Consider the following 19,004-nt stretch of genomic DNA (forward strand, 5'->3'; position numbering starts at 1 on the left):
AGTTGTGGTATATGAATACAATGGAATACTATTGTGCTGTAAGAAATGATGAGCAGGAGGAGTTCAGAGAAACCTGGAGGGTCTTACGTGAGCTGATGATGAGTGAGATGAGCAGAACCAGAAGAACATTGTACACAGTATCATCAACATTGAGTGTTGACCTACTGTGATGGACTATATTCTTCTCACCAATGCAGTGGTACAGAAGAGTTCCAGGGAACTCATGATAGAAGAGGGTCTCCAAATCCAAGGGGGAAAAAAAAACAAAACTGTGGAGTATAGATGCTGAATGAAGCATACTATTTCTTTTGTTTTTGGTGCTGTTGTTTTTTTTTCTATTTTGAGGTTTTGCATCATTGCTCTGATTTTTTCTCTTATAACAGGACTAATACAGAAATAGGATTAATGTTATGTGTATAGATATATATCTATATCTTTACACATGTATATAGATATATAGATATAACCTATATCAGATTGCCTGCTGTCTAGGGGAGGGGGGAGAGAGGGAAGAGAGGGAGAAAAATCTGAAATTGTAAAGCTTGTATAAACAAAAGTTGAGAACTATCTTTACATGTAATGGAAAAAATAAAATACCTTATATGTAAACAAAACAAAACAAAACAAAACAAAAAGCAAATGTGTGGTCACCTTAAATTAGAAGCTTTTAGCACCAGTCTTTGGACATTAAGCATTTATTTAAGCATAGTAAAGAGAGAACACGTAGAGTTCAGAAAGTTAAGAAGAAGCCTATCTACCCTAGAGGAGAACCCTGGAGTTCAGCCTGGCCTCCTTCTTCTCCTTCCCTTCTGACACCATGAGGTTCCAGCTATGAAAAAACAGACAGAGCCGTAGAGCCAGCTGTACTTCCTACTTCCTGCCTCCCTCCCCATGAAGAATTTACTTTCAAGCTGATTGATTAGATTGGTTCACAGGACTTGAGGGTGGTCTTGTTGTTGAGTTCAAAGTCCTTAGCTTTTGAGAACAATACCCTCTTGAGGGCAGGCCAGGTGTGGTTTTGATTTAAATAACTTTAAGTAGGTTAATAAGCAAAGTCAATCACTCTCAGTCAGTCTCACTCACATTCAATCAGTCTAGATTAATCTCCTCTGACAAAAAGCCCTTTATCTCTTACAGTATTTAATAATAAATCTCCTATGTGGCAATTTGTTTTGCAGAGTTATACATCTTTGCAATAAAGGTTTTGTTTTTCTGTCATTCTCAGGTGTAGGGATGTGGGGAAGAGAAGACAGATTTCTACTGATAGAAAAAAAAAAAAGACTAAATTTCCTGCACACAGTAGTGAAGAGATCTCTTCTCTTGCTTTTTTAGTGGCATGATTTGAAATGGCAAAACTCTTTAAAATCATCTAGTCCATTCTTACCTTCCCCTTCCCCCTTTTAGAGATGAGGAAATTGAGTCCTTGGGGTCCAAATTCATTCATAAAGTCTAGATTGCAATCCCAACTCCTCCCTTTAAGATTCTTTCCACTTCATCATGCTTTCCCTACTTATAATGTACTTGCGAAGCTCACTATAAAGAATTACAGTATTGATAATCCTTTTCTAAAAAGATGAACCTCTCCTTAATATACTCTTTCTGTACCATCAGGGATTCTTCACATACAGGGGACAGTTATAGATCAGAAACTCATTGAATCATAGGAAAATAAACAAATTTGCTTTTGTTTGTCCTTCGTTCTTGAAGAACATGTTGACATCAGTGTGATGTCATGACTTGCACTGAAGTAGATTAAAGTGAGGGAAGGTTGTGCAAGGTCACCAACTTCACTCTCTCCTCTAGAGCCATCAGGATGACTGGAGATGGCCCCAGATATTTAAGGCAATTGAGGTTTAGTGACTTGCCTAGGGTCACAATGTTAGTAAGTATCTGAGATAAGATTTGAACTCAGGTCTGCCTGACTCTAGGTCCAGTGATTTATCCATTGTGCCACCCAGCTAGCTGCCCAGACAGATTTAGGGCTTTCTGGGATAATCAATAGAGATAAAAAAGAAAAATGCCATAGAACACCCTTAATTCTTCGAATCGAGTAGAGGTGGTTTCAGTTGTAAAAGATAATTCCCATAGAACTTAATTTCTCAAAATACTATTAGCTGTTAGAACAGTGATTTTAACCTGGATTCCATGAATTTGTTTTTTTTTTTCCTTCTTTCTTTCTTCTTCTTTTTTTTTTTGGTGTGTGTGTGTGTGTGTGTGTGTGTGTGTGTGTGTGTGTTAAGTGGTGAGGGTTAAGTGACTTGCCCAGGGTCACACCGCTAGTAAATCTCAAGTGTCTGAGGACGGATTTGAACTCAGGTCCTCCTGAATCCAGGGCCGGTACTTTATCCACTGTGCCACCTAGCTCCCCCATGAATTTGTTTTTGAGAAATTTCATAATAGTATTTAATTATAATTGGTTTCCTTTTTAATCCTACGTTTTGTATTTTATTCTTTTAAAAGCATTCTGAGAAGGCTGCTCAAAGAGTCCATGACTTTAAGAATCTGTAATAGAATATCTCCTAGAGGGCTGTGCATGAAACCATGGAGTAATGGTATTACTCTTGAGTCCTAATTAGTGAGCAAGGTCTACAAAGCTGGATATTTAAAAAGCAGTTTTTTAAGAGCTAGGTGGAAGGTGTCCGAAGTGAATAGAAGTGTCAAGTGGCTGAACTATGGTGAGAGAAAGAGGGCTATTCTATGTAGTAGAAATGAACTATTTGTTCATTGGTGATGACTACAGAGTTCAGGAAAAAACTTTTTCAATTCTGTAGCTTGCATGAAGAGCATATCAGGAAAGACTCCAAGAAACAGATGGCTCCCATCATTTGTTCTATGAGCTAAAAAAATGATGATGCCCATCTACTATGCTTGGAATTTTGAAGGACTGAAGGAGATTTGAACCCCATTCAATTTGGATTCTGATAATGTTTTACCAGTTGGTTCACTTCTTTGTTATTTTATAATGGTTAATATCTTAGTAATGGGAAAAAAGGAATACAGGAGACCTAATTCTGGTGTTAATAGTAGCACCTATTTCTTAGGACTGTTATGGGATAATATGTATAAAATGCTTTGTGAACCTTAAAGTACTACGTAAATTTGAGTTACCATCATAATCATTTTAATTACTGTTATTATTATTATTTTTTTTTAGTGAGGCAATTGGGGTTAAGTGACTTGCCCAGGGTCACACAGCTAGTAAGTATTAAGTGTCTGAGGCCGGATTTGAACTCAGGTACTCCTGACTCCAGGGCCAGTGCTCTATCCACTGCGCCACCTAGCTGCCCCCTACTGTTATTATTATTTTTGATTTAGAGCTGAAATGGATGTTAAAGATAAGGGTTCCCCCCCCCCCAACATTATAACAATATATTTAAAACAAAAAGCTAGCATGTTATACAGTGGTAATACAATAGATACTTGACCAGTAAATACAATACAAAAGCAAGAATGCCCCCTCTCCTCACTATTATTTGTCATAGTTTTAGAAATGCTAGCAATAGGGGCAGCTAGGTGGCGCAGTGGATAGAGCACCGGCCCTGGAGTCAGGAATACCTGAGTTCAAATCTGGCCTCAGACACTTAACACTTACTAGCTGTGTGACCCCTGGGCAAGTCACTTAACCCCAATTGCCTCACTAAAAAAAAAAAAAAAAAGAAATGCTAGAAATAGCATGAGACATAAAGATGAGATTAAAGATATAAAGATGGTTAGAGGAGATAAAACTATCCCAATTTGCTAATGACGGGATGGTTTACCTAAAAATATCCTAGGAAATCAACAAAGAAAATTATTGAGATAAGAGCTTCAGCAAAGTTGCTGGCTACAAAATAAAAATACAGAAAACAACATAGCACCACCACAACAGCATTTCTATATAATAACAAAAAAAAAATCCAAGAGCCAATAATACAAAGAGGTATCTCAGTCAAAATAGTTCTAACATTCATAAAATATTTTGGAGTCCATTTACCAAAGCACACTCAATATTTATATAGATTCAACTACAAAATTCTCCTTAAAGAAATAAATTTAAGTAGTTGAAGGAATATTCAGTGCAGTTGGCTAGGCCATTTCAATATAATAGAAATCACAATACTAGCAAAACTAATTAATAAATTTAATGCAGGACCAAGTACCAATCAGATATATTATGGAGCTCAGTAAAATAATAAATAATTTGGAGGTACAAGAGATGTGAAATATCAAGGGAAATAATGAAAAAAGTTTAGGAATAAATGGGAAATAACACTTTGAGACCTCAAAATATTTTATATATATTATAAAGCAGCAGTCATTAAAATATTTGGTATGGGTTTAAAAAAAAAACCCAGAAAATTAGATCAACAAAACATTCCACCATGGAAAATCTGAACTAATGGAACCCTTCGTTTGTAAAGACAAAGACATACATTCCTCAGGAAAAAAACTTCCTATTTGATAAGAATTTCTAAGATAGGTGTTACGCAGGCTTTCCGAAATTATATCAGTATATTGTATCATATTCTACCCAAATTTAAACGTGTGTGTGTATATATGCATATATGCATATGTATCCCAAATATTATAGAATACTCTTTATTTTCTGAGTGTGTTTGGACTGGAGGTGGATAATGAGATTTTCATATATATAATAAGTGGCAATATATGGACTTTTGTTATCTTTGTTTTGTTACCAAAACTTTGGGGGGGGAGGGTACTTATGAGAATTGGTAACACTAGTACTGTCTTAAAATATTTTATTTTTGTCAATTAAATTTAAAAACAATTTTTTAACATTTCTTAAAATTTTGAGTCACAAAATCTTTCACTCTCTCCCTCCTTTTCCCTCACATTAAAAAGACAAGCATTTTGATAGAAGTTTTACATGTGCAGTCATGCAAAACACATTTCCATATTGGTTATGGTTGTGAAAGAAAACACAAACGACCCTCCCCTCCCCGCTCCCAAAAAAACCCAGGAAAAAGAAAGTTTTGTTTTTAAGTATGCTTTGATCTTCATTCAAACTCCATCATTTCTTTCTGTGGAGGTCGATAACCTTTTTCATCATAAGTCGTAGGAATCAAAGAAAAAGGAAAATGACCTATTTGTATAGAAATATTGGTAGCAGTTCTTTTTGTGTTCCCCTTAAATTGGAAACTAATGAACTGTCCTCATATTGTGGCATGGCTAAACAAATTGTTATATAAATATGTAATGGAAAATTATTATGCCAAGAGAAATGATTAAATTGTCATTTTCAGGGAAAACTGAAAGTCTGTGAACTGGAGGAGAGCAGAGTTGGTAGTCAGTCCCTCAATTTGTAAACTTTTATTAAGGACTTACTATGTTCCAATCAATGCAATCACAAGTCTATAGGACTGAAGATGAAACTTGCCACTCTTCCTCTGCAGGAGTGGTGATTAACTTAAATTGCAGAGAAACAAACATTTTTACCTAAACTTAGTATGGGAATTTGTTTTGTAGGACTATGCGTACTTATTGTGAAAGGTTTTTATTTATTTATTTATTTATTTTCTTGGATTGGGTGGGGAGAGGCGGGGACATACTTTAAATGCATATAATCATAAATAATTTTTGAAAATAGACAAAATGAACACTCTTTTGGCACTAAGTAGAGTTATCAAGCCAAGAAATTTTTTCAGATATATTCTTAAATTGCAACAAAATATATTGCTTGTGATTCATACTTATTGTATGATTTACTCATTCGAAGAATAAAAGAACTACTGACATATCTTTTCTCAATGTAAAGAGTTGCTAATGACAAAATGATTAATGCCAATATTAGTTTCTTTTCTTGGGAACCATATCTGTGATTAATGTAATTTGCTCAATGTCTTCTATCTGTGAGATCAAGAATCACAAGATCACTACTTAAAACATTGAGGTCTTTCAGACTACAGGTGAATAGTTCCCTGATTGTAGATTCTACTCTAAGCTTTTTAAGTATGGATATTTCAGCTGTTTTGTAAGGGTGTTTTTTATTTTAAAATGTAAAGAATCACTCAAGTTATAAATCCAAGAGGAAAGAAGCAAAAGTGCTCCATTTATATATGCAAACTGATAAATTTTTTTCCTTATGACTCAAAGGTGCAAAATTCTACCCCTTTCCTGTAGTGATCATACTGAGCTGAAGTATGCTGATGTTTTCCCATTTCTCCATTCCAAGAGTAATGATATGTTAAGCCCAATCCACAAATTTTGGTTATGTGCTAGGATTGGAGCCCTTCACAAAATGAAGTAATTCTTCCTCTGTATTGTTATCCAAGAAGTGTTTCATTTGCCTTGTCTTCTATGCTTTTGTATAGGTGCTTGTAAGTGAAGATTCTGATGGTGATGGTATTGTGGCCCATTTCCCTGCCCATGAAAAGCCTGTTTGCTGTATGGCTTTTAACACAAGTGGTGAGTAGTTTTTCTGGCATTGCTTTGTTAGTTCCTGAAGCTGGATTATTTGAAGTGAATATTCTCTATCTTTAATGAAATCTTGCTCTACTACAAAATTCTGATTTAGACTAAGTCAATAAATTACTATCACCCAATCCACTTTTTCCTGCCACTGTCCATCACTAGGGCAAACCATTAATTTATTATCATTACTCCATTATTTTTTTTCTAATTAGCAAACAAAAATATTTATAGCATCTCTTTTTGTGGTGGCAAAGAACTAGAAACTCAGGGGTGACTTTCAGTAGAGGAATGGCTGGACAAACTATGGGCTATTCAGGTAGGAAAAAAGTTGTGCTGTAAGAAAAGATAAGGGACATGATTCCAGAAAAAGCTGGGTAAACAAGCATGAATTAATGCAAAGTAAAAAGAGCTAGAACAATCTATACTAGATCAAAAACATTGTAAAAATGGACAACTTTGAAAGACTAAAGAATGCTGAGTGATAAAATGCCAAGCAATGACTCCAGAGGGCCATTGATAAAGAATACTTCTAAAAGAGAGGGGATAATATACAAAATGAGACAAACATTTATAGACATGGTTTTGTCATGGGGCGCAGAGCACCCCAGAATTTCTCTGGGGCACACTGAGGAATCTTCTCCTTGAGAAACTAAACCAGAGGACAGATAACGCCTAGAGTAACCAAATAGGACTGAGCTAGCTTGGGATTCCTACCCTTCATTCTGGTCTCCCTTACCCTGGGGAGATAAGTTTGGGTGTGGCTTCGGCCTTTGTGTTCTAAAGAGGGATCCCTAGCCACCCCTCACCCAATTCCTTTAGTCACTACCAGTGGGGGATGGTCCTCCACTGCTCACCCAATTCCCCCAGCTACCACCAGTGGGGGATGGTCCTCTCTCACTAAAGGAACTTTTCACGGGCAGATGGTCCACCCCCATCAGTCCTCTATAAAAGTACCTTCCGGTTTCCTGTTCGAGGAGATTTGGTACCTCTGAGCCATGTGCTTTATGCCAAATCTCCCCATGAAAAGTCTAAGGATTTCTTTCATGGTTTCCCTCCCCCCACCCTCCCCTTCCCTTGCTCCTAAATAAACTATCACCTTGTTCTAACTATGTTTTGTGTGCAAGAGGGTGTAATTCTTTAAAGAGGAATTCCCAAGAACCCCAGCCCCAAACCGTACCCCATTTTCCCCTATATCAGTTTCTTGACTGCCACATAAGTCTTATATTGATGAATATTTCTCATAAGGGTTTTGCTTTGCTTTGCTTCTTCCCACTCCCTCAGTGGAGAAGTGAAATAAATGCTTGCTAATTAGAAAAAAAATAGCTTGAATTTCTTTCCTTGAGAACTGCCTTTTTATATCATCTGACCATTTATGAACAGCAGTGCAGCCTTCTAGAGGAGCAAATAAGAATCAGTAATTCTTCTAACTCAGAATCTTTGAGAGGGGGAGGAAAGTTTCAAAACTTTTTAATCTCCTTTATTTCAAGAATATTAATAGTATTAATGTATTTATCCAGTTTGTGAACTGTTTTGCAATCAGATATAATAGGAACATATATTTATTTTTAAAAAATAAGTTTTTATTGATATTTTGTTTCTTACATCATCATAGTATCTTATGTATATCTGTCTCAGAGAAACCAATTGTATGAACAATAGTATTTTTTTTTGAATGGGGAAAAAACATCATCATAACTGATTGAAATATTGAAAAAGTTCCAAAACATGTAAAATAACTGTGACTCTCCTGTCTCCATGATGTTTTCTCATATTGGTTCATTTGAGTCCCACTTAATATTTATACTTTTGTCAGAGGGTCGAGGTGGGGTGGGTGGGGAGGAATGCTTAGTGTGGGAGTCCTTTGTTATTCCTCTTTAAAGAATTATGTCCTCTAGCATACAAATCCAATTAGAATAAAACAATAATGTATTTGAGCGCCAGAGAATGGATACCTTGAGAGGAGTCTCAAGTGGAGATAGATCCAGAGATGTGGTTCTTTGAGATACCTATCTCATCGTACTGGAGAATGGCCATAGCTTTTATAAATGGTATATGGGGGTGAACACCTGAGAGTGGAAAGTTCCCATTGGGGGTGGGGAAAGCTTCAGTGCAGTCTTGAATGAGAATACTTCTGGATTTATCTCTGTCTCCTTGGCACCACCCAGGCAGCAGCCACGCCTAATGGCATTGTCTTCTGGAGGGGTGAGGGAGACTGGTCTTTAGGTGTGTCTGTCCTTTTAGCTTCTTAAGGAGAAGGTTCCCTGAGTTCCCCCAGAAAACTTCTGAGGTATCTCAGGCCCATATTACATATACTTTTGATTATTGGTGTGTCATTCTTTATACTTTGTTGTAGTTGCTGTGAAGTTTTCTTTGCTACCTTTCCTTTGCATTAATTCATAAAGATCTTTCCATGCTTCTCTGTATTAATAACAAATATAATTTATTGTAGCATAGTAATATTCAATTATTGTTAGCTATTATTTTTAAAAGTGCTGCTATAAACATTTTGGAGTATAGTGGAGCTTTTTCCTTATTGATTTCTTCCTTTGAGTATAAGCCCAGAATTGGAGTCTCTCATTCAAAGAGTATGGGCATTTTAGTCACTTTATTTCTGTAATTTCAAATTGCTTTCCATAATTGTTGTGCCTTTTCACAGCTTCTGCCAACAATGCATTAGTTTGCCTAGCTTTCCACAACTTCACCAATATTGACTATTGCTATTTTTTGTCACTTTTGCCAATTTGCAGAGTGTGAAGTGAAACCTTATAGTGTATTTTTTCATGTGGTTGTGAATACTATTTTGTTCTCTTGAGAAGTGTTTGTTCATATTCTTTGACCATTTACCTATTGGGAAATGGCTATTAGTCATATATTTTAAAATTGTTTATATATTTTGAATACCAAACCCTCATCAGAGAAATTTGATACAAAGATATTTTTTCCCATTTGACTACTTCCCTTCTTATTCTAGATGCATTAATGTTGTTTGTTCAGAAGCTTTTCAGTTTTAAGTAATTAAATTTATCTTTTATCTTTAGTAATTTCCTCTGTCTCTTGTTTGGTTAAGAATACATTTTTTTCTCCTAGCAATGAGAACTATATGATCTGTTTCATAGTATGTTTCATATTAAATTCATGTATCCATTATCCATGTATCCACATAGCTATCAGATATCCATCCACAATCCAAATTATTTTTTTATTTTTATCTTTTTTTTAGTGAGGCAGTTGGGGTTAAGTGACTTGCCCAGGGTCACACAGCTAGTAAGTGTTAAGTGTCTGAGGCTGGATTTGAACTCAGGTACTCCTGAGTCCAAGGCCAGTGCTCTATCCACTGCGCCACCTAGCTGCCCCCCCAAATTATTATTTTAATAGTTTATTCTTAAGCAAATAAAATATTTTCTTCAATATGAGACTTAAAATTATTTCATGTTGCCATTTCTTTTATGTATCTAAAGAACTTGATATTTTCTATACATTAACTATTTGACTCTTCAGCTATAATCAAATCCTTTGAAACTTATTAAAAAATAAAATCCATCTTTTATCTCCCCATCTCTCTAGTTGAGGAATGGTAGCAGAAGGGTAATCTATAGTTCTTTGATTGATATGGTCTGCTTGACAGTAACAACTTAATTAGTCAATTTTACAGAAATAAATATTTCGGACTGACTGACTAATGATCACCAGGATGACCGATGAATGAATAGAATAGGTTTGGCTTTATTAATGATTTCTAATATTAATTGAAATTTTATTCTGGGAAAGTAATTACATTTCAAAGAAATTGAATAGAACTTATGTCACAGCTCTTTTTAAAAATTTTAAAGTTCATAGTAGCCTGAATTACTGAATAATTCTGACATTCAAAATACTGTTGTTCTATTCCTAATTGCCCACTGCAAACAGGTCACTATATGAGCATCATGTTTTTAGCTTTTGATTTACTATAAGATGCTAATAAACCGAGGCCATTATTTGTCTCACATATACTAAAATCAACTCTAACCTTTTCTGGACTTGTCTACTCTTTGGAGTAAGACTTTCTAGCTCCCTTTACTTTTTCTTTCTTTTCTTTTTTTTATTTAGGGTATTGAGGATTAAGTGACTTTCCCAAGGTCACACAGCTAGTAAGTGTCAAGTGTCTGAGACTGGATTTGAACTCAGGTCCTCCTGAATCCAGGGCTGGTGCTTTATCCACTGCGCCACCTAGCTACCCCTCCTTTATTTCTTTTTTTTTCCTCCAGAATTAGAATTAGTTTTAGGAAACTACAACATATGTGAATTTTGTTCAATCATTTTTATTATACAGATCCATTCCTGTTGATCAGTTTATGTGTTTAAGCCAGAAAATTTATAGTATAGTGGTCTCATTCCATCAGAAAACATTTATGAAGCATCACTATGTGTCTGACATTGAGCTAATCTCTGCTAATACAAGGAAAGGTCAAAGTCTCTCTTCTCTCAAGAAACTCACAATGTATTGAGGAGAGACAAAGCATATTTGTTTTGCCAAGCTGTAGGTAGGACAAACTGGAAATCATCAACAGAGGGAAGGAATTATGATTACCCACATTCAGGAAAGGCTTAATGAGGAATGTAGGATTTTATCTGGAACTTGAAGAAAGTTAGGTAAGGTAAGATAGGGCGAAGAGCATTTAAGGCAGGGAGTATAAAGATGAAATCAATCACTCAGCATTTATTAAGTACCAGGCATTGTGCTAATCTTGGGATACAGAAGGAGGCCCCAAACAGTGAAGGAACTTACAGTCTAATTGAGGAGACAATATGAAAACAAATGTTTACAGAGCAAGCTATATACAAGATCAATAGGGCATAATTAACATAAAGAATGTATTAGAATTAAAGGGGGTTGTAGAAGCCTTCCAGCAAAAGATGAAATTTTGTTTTCAACTTAAAGGAAGCTTGGGATTTCAGTAGGCAGAGCTGAGGAAGGAGAGTGTTTTAGGCATAGGGAAGAGGCAGGGAAAATTTACAGAGGTGACAGATGTGATTTTTTTCCCCATAGACTAGCCAGGAGATTGGTTTTAGTAGATCAAAAAATCTGTTGGGGAGTTAGGTATAAGAAAAACTGGAAAGGCAGAAGGGATCTTTGAACACCAAACAGAGCATTTTCTGTTTGCTTTTGGAGGTAGTAAGAAGCCCCTGGTCTTTATTGAGTGGGCTAGGGTGTGTGTGGCATGATCAGACCTGCAGTTTAGGAAAAAAAAACATTAGTCAATAAATGGAGGATATTTTAGATTGGCAATAGACTTGATCTAGGGCAAACCCTGCCTGATAGAATGTTTTGTTTGAGCAAGGAGGCCAGTGTTACTGGAGCATGTGGTAGGGTGCAAGATGTAAGAAGACTGAAAAGGTAGAGGGGAGAAAGCTATGAAGGGCTTTCAGTGCTAAGCAGGATTTTAATATTTGATCATAGAGGAGATGACAACGATGATGATGATTAACATTTATATTGTTATATATGTTATATTGTTTATATAATATAAATATATTATATTTCTGTTTACCAAGAATTGTGGTAAGCATAGCCAGTCAGTCTCCGAGACTGCATTTAAACTCAGGCCTTCATGACTTGAAGCCAGGCACTCTGTCCACTGTTCCACCTAGCTAGATAATAGGGAGTCACTGGGGTTAATAGAGTTCAGTGTGTTGACATGGTTTGACCTGTATTTTAAGAAGATCACTTTACAAGTTGAGAAGAGGATGGACTGGAGTTAGGAGAGGTTTTTGACTGGTAGATTAGCCAACAGGCTTTTTTATTTTTTAAATTTTTTAGTGAGGCAATTGGGGTTAAGTGACTTGCCCAGGGTCACACAGCTAGTAAGTGTCAAATGTCTGAGGCCGGATTTGAACTCAGGTACTCCTGACTCCAGGGCTGGTGCTCTATCCACTGTACCACCTAGCTGCCCCAGCCAACAGGCTTTTTCAGTAGTCTAGGTGTGAGATGATGAGGGCCTATAGCAGTGTCAGAGGTTAGAAGGGGACATATGAAGATGAAATGTGTTGTCCTTCATAACAGCTTTTATTTGGGTATTGAGAGAGTGCAAAAAAGAGGGTGACACCTAGGTTGTGAGCCTGCCTGCAGAGGAGGATAGTGGTACCTTCAAGAGTAAGTAAAGGGGCAGTGCCAAGCTGGCAGAGGAAAGGCAGTGACTTGCCTGAGATCTCCCCAAGATCCCTCAAAATACCTTCAAATATACTTCCTGGAGCAGTAGAACCTACAAAAAGACATGGTGAAATTATTTTCTAGCCAAAGACAATTTAGAAGGTCGGCAGGAAAGGTCTGTTGTACCTGGGTGAGAGTGGAGTGCAGTTCAGCACAGCACCAGCCCCAGCAAACAAGGAGCAGGTTTTGGGAGCCACTTGGGAACAGTGACTGCTTTTGTAATTCTTAACCCACAGATGGTAAGGGGGGGGAGTGTCAATCTATTAGCCAGAAGATTATTATGGGGGTCTCTTGGATATCACTGGGAGAAGGACTCTGTTATTTTGCCTATACTTGAATCCAGGTTGCAGTCATGGGAAACAGCACTATTTTGGGGAGGAGCACCAGTATACCAGAACTTGCAGCCACCACAGTGGAGCAGGACCCTCTTCACAGTTCTAGGGCAGTAAAGCAGGCTTGTGGCCATTCACAGAGCAGAGCACAGGTCAGGAGAGTAGTATTTACTACTTTCTCCTTAGATTATACCATCTTGGAAAAACTGAAAACTTACAGGTCCCTAGAAGTAAGTATCTTTGAAAACAGCTGCACAAACCCCCTGAAGCTTGGAATAGTGTTCCCTCCACCCTGGAAGCAGAGCCCTACTTTAACAAAGAGTTAAAAGTCAAGAAATAGGTTGGGAAAATGAGCAAACAACAGAAAAAATTCTGATCATAGAAAGTTACTGTGGTAACAAGGAAGATCAAAACACACTCTCTGAAGAAGATAACAAAATAAAAGCTCCTACATCCAGGACCTCCAAGAAAAATATGAATTGATCTTAGACCATGGAAGGGCTCAAAAGGGTAGGTAGAGGAAAAAATGGGAGGAGAAATGAAAGTGATATAAGAAATTCATGGAAAACTGATGCTGACTGAGAAGAGCAGAACCAGGAGAACATTGTACACAGTAACAGCAACATTTCATGATGAACAATGGTGATAGACTTGGATCTTCTCTGCAGTGCAATGATCTAAAACCCTTTCAAGAAACTCATGATAGAAAATGTTCTCAACATCCAGAAAAAAGAACTGTGAATTACGAATACAGATTGAACCATACTGTTTCTACTTTTGGACTATTGTTTTCCCTTCTTTTTTGATGTTTTTCCCTTGTGCTCTGATTCTTCTTTCACAAAATGGCTAATGTAGAAATATCTTTAATGCAATTGTACATATACAAGCTATATCAGACTTCTTTCCAACTTGGGGAAGAAGGAAGGAAGGAAGGGTGGGAGAAAAATTTGAACAAAAAATCCTGTGAAAACAAATGTCGAAAACTATCCTTATATGTAACTGGTAAATAATAAAATACTTTAAACAACAAAAAAGAAAAAAAGAAATTAATGGGAAAAAACGTCAAGAGCTTGGTAAAGGGGACACACAAGAAGACAGTTGTAAAAAAAACAGACTAGGCCAAATGGTAAAAAGAGGTACAAAAAGCCAATGAGGAAAAGAATACATTGAAAAGCTGAATTGGCCAAATGAAAAAGGAGGTACAAAAGCTCACAGAAGAAAATAACTCCTTAAAAATTAGGATTGAACAAATGGAAGCTAATGGCTTTATGAGAAATCAAGAAACAATAAAACAAAACCAAAAGAATGAAAAATAGAAGGCAATATTTCAATATCTCATTGGAACAGCAACTGACCTGGAAAATAGATCCAAGAGAGATAATTTGAAAATTATTGGACTACCTGAAAGCCATGATTTAAGAAAAAAAAAAAGAGCCTAGAGATCATCTTCCAAGAAACCATCAAGGAAAACTACCCTGATATTTTAGAACCAGAGGGTAAAATAGAAATTGAAAGACTCTGCTGATCACCTCCTGTAAGAGGTACCAAAATGAAAACTTCCAGGAATATTATAGCCAAATTCCAGAGCTCCTAAGTCAAGGAGAAAATATTGCAATCACCCAGAAAGAAACAATTAAAGTATTGTGGAGCCACAGTCAGGATAAGACAAGATTTAGCAGCTTCTACATTAAAGGATTGGTGGTATTAGAATATGGTATTCTAGAAGGCAAAGGAAATGGGATTACAACCAAGAATCACCTATCCAGTCAAACTGAGTATACTCCTTCAGGGGAACAAATGGTCATTTAATGAAAGAGAGAACTTTCAAGTATTACTAATTACTAAGACCAGAGCTGAATAGAAAGTTTGACTTTCAAATACAAGACTCAAGAGAATCATAAAAAAGGTAAACAGGAAAGGGAAATCATAAGGGATTCAATAAGGTTAAAATGTTTACATTCCTAAATAGGAAGATAATACTTGTAACTAATAAGAACTTTCTCATTATTAGGGCAGTTGGGTGGAGTATATATAAACAGAAGGCACAGGTGTGAGTTGAATATGAAGGGCAGATAGCTAAAAAGAAAATTAAGGAGTAAGAGAAGAATGCACTGGGCGAAAGGGAAAGGAAGAGGTGGAATGGAGTAAATTACCTTACATAAAAGAAGCAGGAAAAAACTTAAGCAGTGGAGGAGAAGATGGAGGAATAGAAGGGAATGAGTGAAATTTACTCTCATTAGAATAGGCTCAAAGAGGGAATATCATACACACTCAATTGGGTATAGAAATCTATATCACCCTCCATCATAGTAGGAGGGAAAGGGGATAACGGGGTGGTGATATACGGGAGGGAAGATTGGGGGAGGGGGTAGTAAGAAACAAAACACTTTGGAGGATGGACAGGGTGAAAAGAGATAGAGAATAGAATAAACAGTTTGGGGAGGGAATAGCATTTGTCTTAAAAAGTTTGTCTTATAAAGCCCTGTTTTCTCAAACACAGAGAACTGAGTCAAATTTTTAAAAATAAGAGCCATTCCCTAGTTGATAAATCATCAAAGATATGAACAGTTTTCAGATGAAATAATCTAAGTTATCTATAGCTATGTGGAAAAAAATCACTATTGATTGGAAAGATGTAAGTCAAAACTAGTCTGGCTACTTCATCATACCTATTGGAATTGATAATAGGACAGCAGAGGAAAATGACAAATATTGGAAGGGGATGTGCAGAAAATGAGACATTAGTTTCACTGTTAGTGAAGTTGTAAACTGATTCAACCATTCTGTAGAGCAATTTGGAACTATGCCCAAAGGGCTATAAGACCATGCATACTCTTTGACCTAAAAATACTACTGCTAGGTCTGTATCCAGAGAGAGATAAAAACAAAAGGGAAAAGGACCTATATGTACAAAAATATTTATAGCAGCTCTTTTTTGATGGCAAAGAATTGGATATTGAGGAGTTACCCATCAATTGGGGAATGGCTGAACAAATTGTGATGTGATTATGATGGAATAATATTGTGCTATAAGTAATGAGGAGGAGGATGCTCTCAGGAAAACCTGGAAATACTTAAAAAAGAGCTGATACAAAGTGAAATGTATAGTTTACAAAGTAATAGCAATATTGTAAGATGAATGACTTGGCTGTTCTCAGCAGTACAGTGATCCAAGAGAACTCTGAAGGACTTATGATGAAAAATGCTATCCACCGCCAGAGAAAGAACTGATGGTTTCTGAATACAGATTGAAGCACATTTTTAAACTTTATTTTTCTTATTGTTTGTGTGTCTGTGTGTGTTTTCTTTTACAACATGACTAATAAGGAAATGTTTTGCATGATTACACATGTATAGCTTGTATTGATTTGCCTGCCTTCTCAATAAGGGGGCAGGTTGTGGAGGGAGGAAGGGAGAGAATTTGGAACACAAAGTTTTAGAAATGGATGTTAAAATTTGTTTTTACATAATGGGCAAAAAATAAAATTGTTATAAGTTGATATAAAAAAAGAGTAACAGGAAAGTTAGGAAGAGAGGAAGGTTTGGGGAAGAAAGATAATGTTCACCTTTGGACATTTTGAGCTTTACATGTCTATGTGTCATCCAATTTGAGATGTCTAATAGATTCATGATTGGAGGTAGGTCAGAGATGTTAGATTTGAATAAGTTGATTTGAGAATTATCAGCACAGAGATGGTCTTTGAAACCATAGAAGCTGCTGAGTTCACCATGTACAATAGTATTGAAGGAGAAGAGAAGAACATCCAGGGCAGAGCCCTTGAGGAGACTCACCATTAGCCACCATGACCTGAATGAAGATCTTGAAAAGAAGACAGAGAAAGAGAAGATGGGTTTGAGGAGAACTAGAAGAGAACAATATCATCAAAATCTAGAGAAGAGGTAATCACCGAGAAGAGAGTGATTGGCAATATTATAGGCTTCAGTGAGATCAAAGAAAGATGAAGGTTGAGAAAAGACCATCATATTTAATATATAAAAGATGATCGGTAACTTTAGAGAGAACGGTGTTGGTTAAATAATGATTTCAGCAGCCAACTTCTAGAGAGTGAGAAGAAAGGAAGTGAGACATGAATAGTTATAGATCGAGTTCTCAAAGAATTTACAAAAGGCTAGCCTGAAGGGATGATAGATTAAGTAATGGTTTTCTGAGGATGGGGAAGACATGGACATCTTTGTAGGCACTAGACAACCAGCCAGCAGGCAGCAGTAGAGAGATTGCTTAAGTGAGAGTGGAGATGATAGTGCTATCTACTGGAGAGTATGTAAATGTAGAGGGATTTGCCATGGTAAAGAGAAGGTGTAAGTACCACTTCATGTGAGATAGAGATTGTGTAATTTAAAATTCTAAATGTGGGTCCTAATCTGTTCCCCCAGTTTTGGGGGAAACTGACTAAAATCACTGATAAAACGATGTTAGGTTTTTAAGGGTTTATTGAAAGATAGTAAAAGAAGAGAAAGATTGAGAACAGAATGGCAATCCTATCTTTCCTCAATTCCTCTGTTTTCCTCTGCCACCACCACCACCACCATGGTGAAGTCAGGAACCCACAAGAGAGACAGAGCTCTCCACACAGGCCCTCCTTCCTGTCTCCTCCCAGAAAATGGGAGGCTTCTCAAGTTGATTGGCTGGTAGCCTTGATAGACAGTACCCATGAGCAAATGTCACTTCCTGACACCAAGGAAAAGCCGCATGGCCTTGCCCTCAGAGGTATTCTCCTCATGGTGGAGCTTTCCTATAGTAAGTCTCCAGTAGGTGGCGTCATTCCAATCATTACAAGATAAAGGTGATGGTATTTGCAGAAGGCATTTTGGAGATGTAAGATGAGGAGGAGGGGAGAAGAGAAAGCTAACAGTGAGTGGATTTCAGTTGTTGGTAAAATATGAGCCAAGATTCTCTGCTAAGAGACTGGAGGGATCAGAACCTATGGGAGGGCTAAGGAAGGATAAAAAGGTTTGGTAAAGCTACTGTCATAAGCAAGATATGTCAAAGTATTACCTTGCATCAGTGAAGACCTAGTTTGAATTATCCCGTAAATTTGTAGTAGATTCAATCAAAATGGTTTCATTGTTTTCTACTATTTTGGTTAGCAGCATCTGCATAGAAAAGGAGCCTGTGCATGATGAGTGATCAAGGGCTAAGGCTTGCCAGGGTAAGATAATTGATAGCATAAAGGATTTGAGAAAAAAGGACAGTGTAGAGTTGAAATGTTTCACCAAGGAGAATAGGGAAGGGTTGCACTTATGGAAAAGATGATAGCCTGAGAAAGAACTAAGGTATAGTAGGATCGGAGGTCATAGAGAAGCTAAAGAACAGGGTTTGGGGTTTCAAAGCTGAAGAACAAGTGGAATGAGATAGTGATCAGATAAAGAATTCAGATTTCATTAACATGAAAGTGGTGCATTTGTGAATGATGGTGGCAAGATCAAGACCATTTCTTTAGCTGAGGCGTCTTGGAGACATCAGTCATGGAAAATTAGTAAGTTGAGGAACTGTGACGTAAGGATGTTTGAGGGAGTTTCAGCATGTGATTTGAAGTCCCCCAGGATGAAGGGCAAGTTGAGGAGGGAAGAAAAACTGTGAGCAAGGCACTGGACTCACTGAGAAAAGAAGGGATTGTATTGGAGGTTAGTAACAAAAGCTAATAAAATTTTGATTGGGTAGTAGATATGAATTGAATGAACCTCAGATTCGTCAATTATGGTGGTAGAGGGTGAGCTTGGAAGTAGCAGTGATGATAATAGAGATACACTGATTTCAGGGCAGGAATCTTCAACTCTCTCCTGTGGCTCCAAGAAGCTGTGGCATGTATAGTAGCCATACCCCAGTAAACTGTCTTGGCAGACAGGCTAAAACAGGTTGAGGGTAACTGACAGGTCTTAAACTGTCACTGAGTTAGGGGGGTGTCTACCTCAAGCATGTGAAGACTTTCCCTGGCATAATGGCCAGATGAGAACAATTTGTTCCAGTGGCCATGAAAGCAGCTGTTGTAGGCACTGTGGACTGCTTAGAGTTTAGTCAGTTATCAAAGATGCCACAGCCATTCAATGCA

General features: G+C 37.0%; 1 protein-coding gene across 1 annotated transcript in view; it reads left to right on the forward strand.

The window, feature by feature from the left end:
* Nucleotides 1–19,004, forward strand: part of BCAS3 (BCAS3 microtubule associated cell migration factor) — a 789,343-nt gene that overhangs the window by 248,187 nt on the left and 522,152 nt on the right. Inside the window, exon 14 of the mRNA XM_044003231.1 lies at nucleotides 6,312–6,405. Within this exon, the coding sequence (XP_043859166.1) occupies nucleotides 6,312–6,405 (94 nt within the window). The remainder of the gene's footprint in view (nucleotides 1–6,311; nucleotides 6,406–19,004) is intronic.

This window comes from Dromiciops gliroides, chromosome 4 (assembly GCF_019393635.1).
Source record: "Dromiciops gliroides isolate mDroGli1 chromosome 4, mDroGli1.pri, whole genome shotgun sequence".
In the NCBI taxonomy this organism is placed as follows: Eukaryota; Metazoa; Chordata; class Mammalia; order Microbiotheria; family Microbiotheriidae; genus Dromiciops; species Dromiciops gliroides.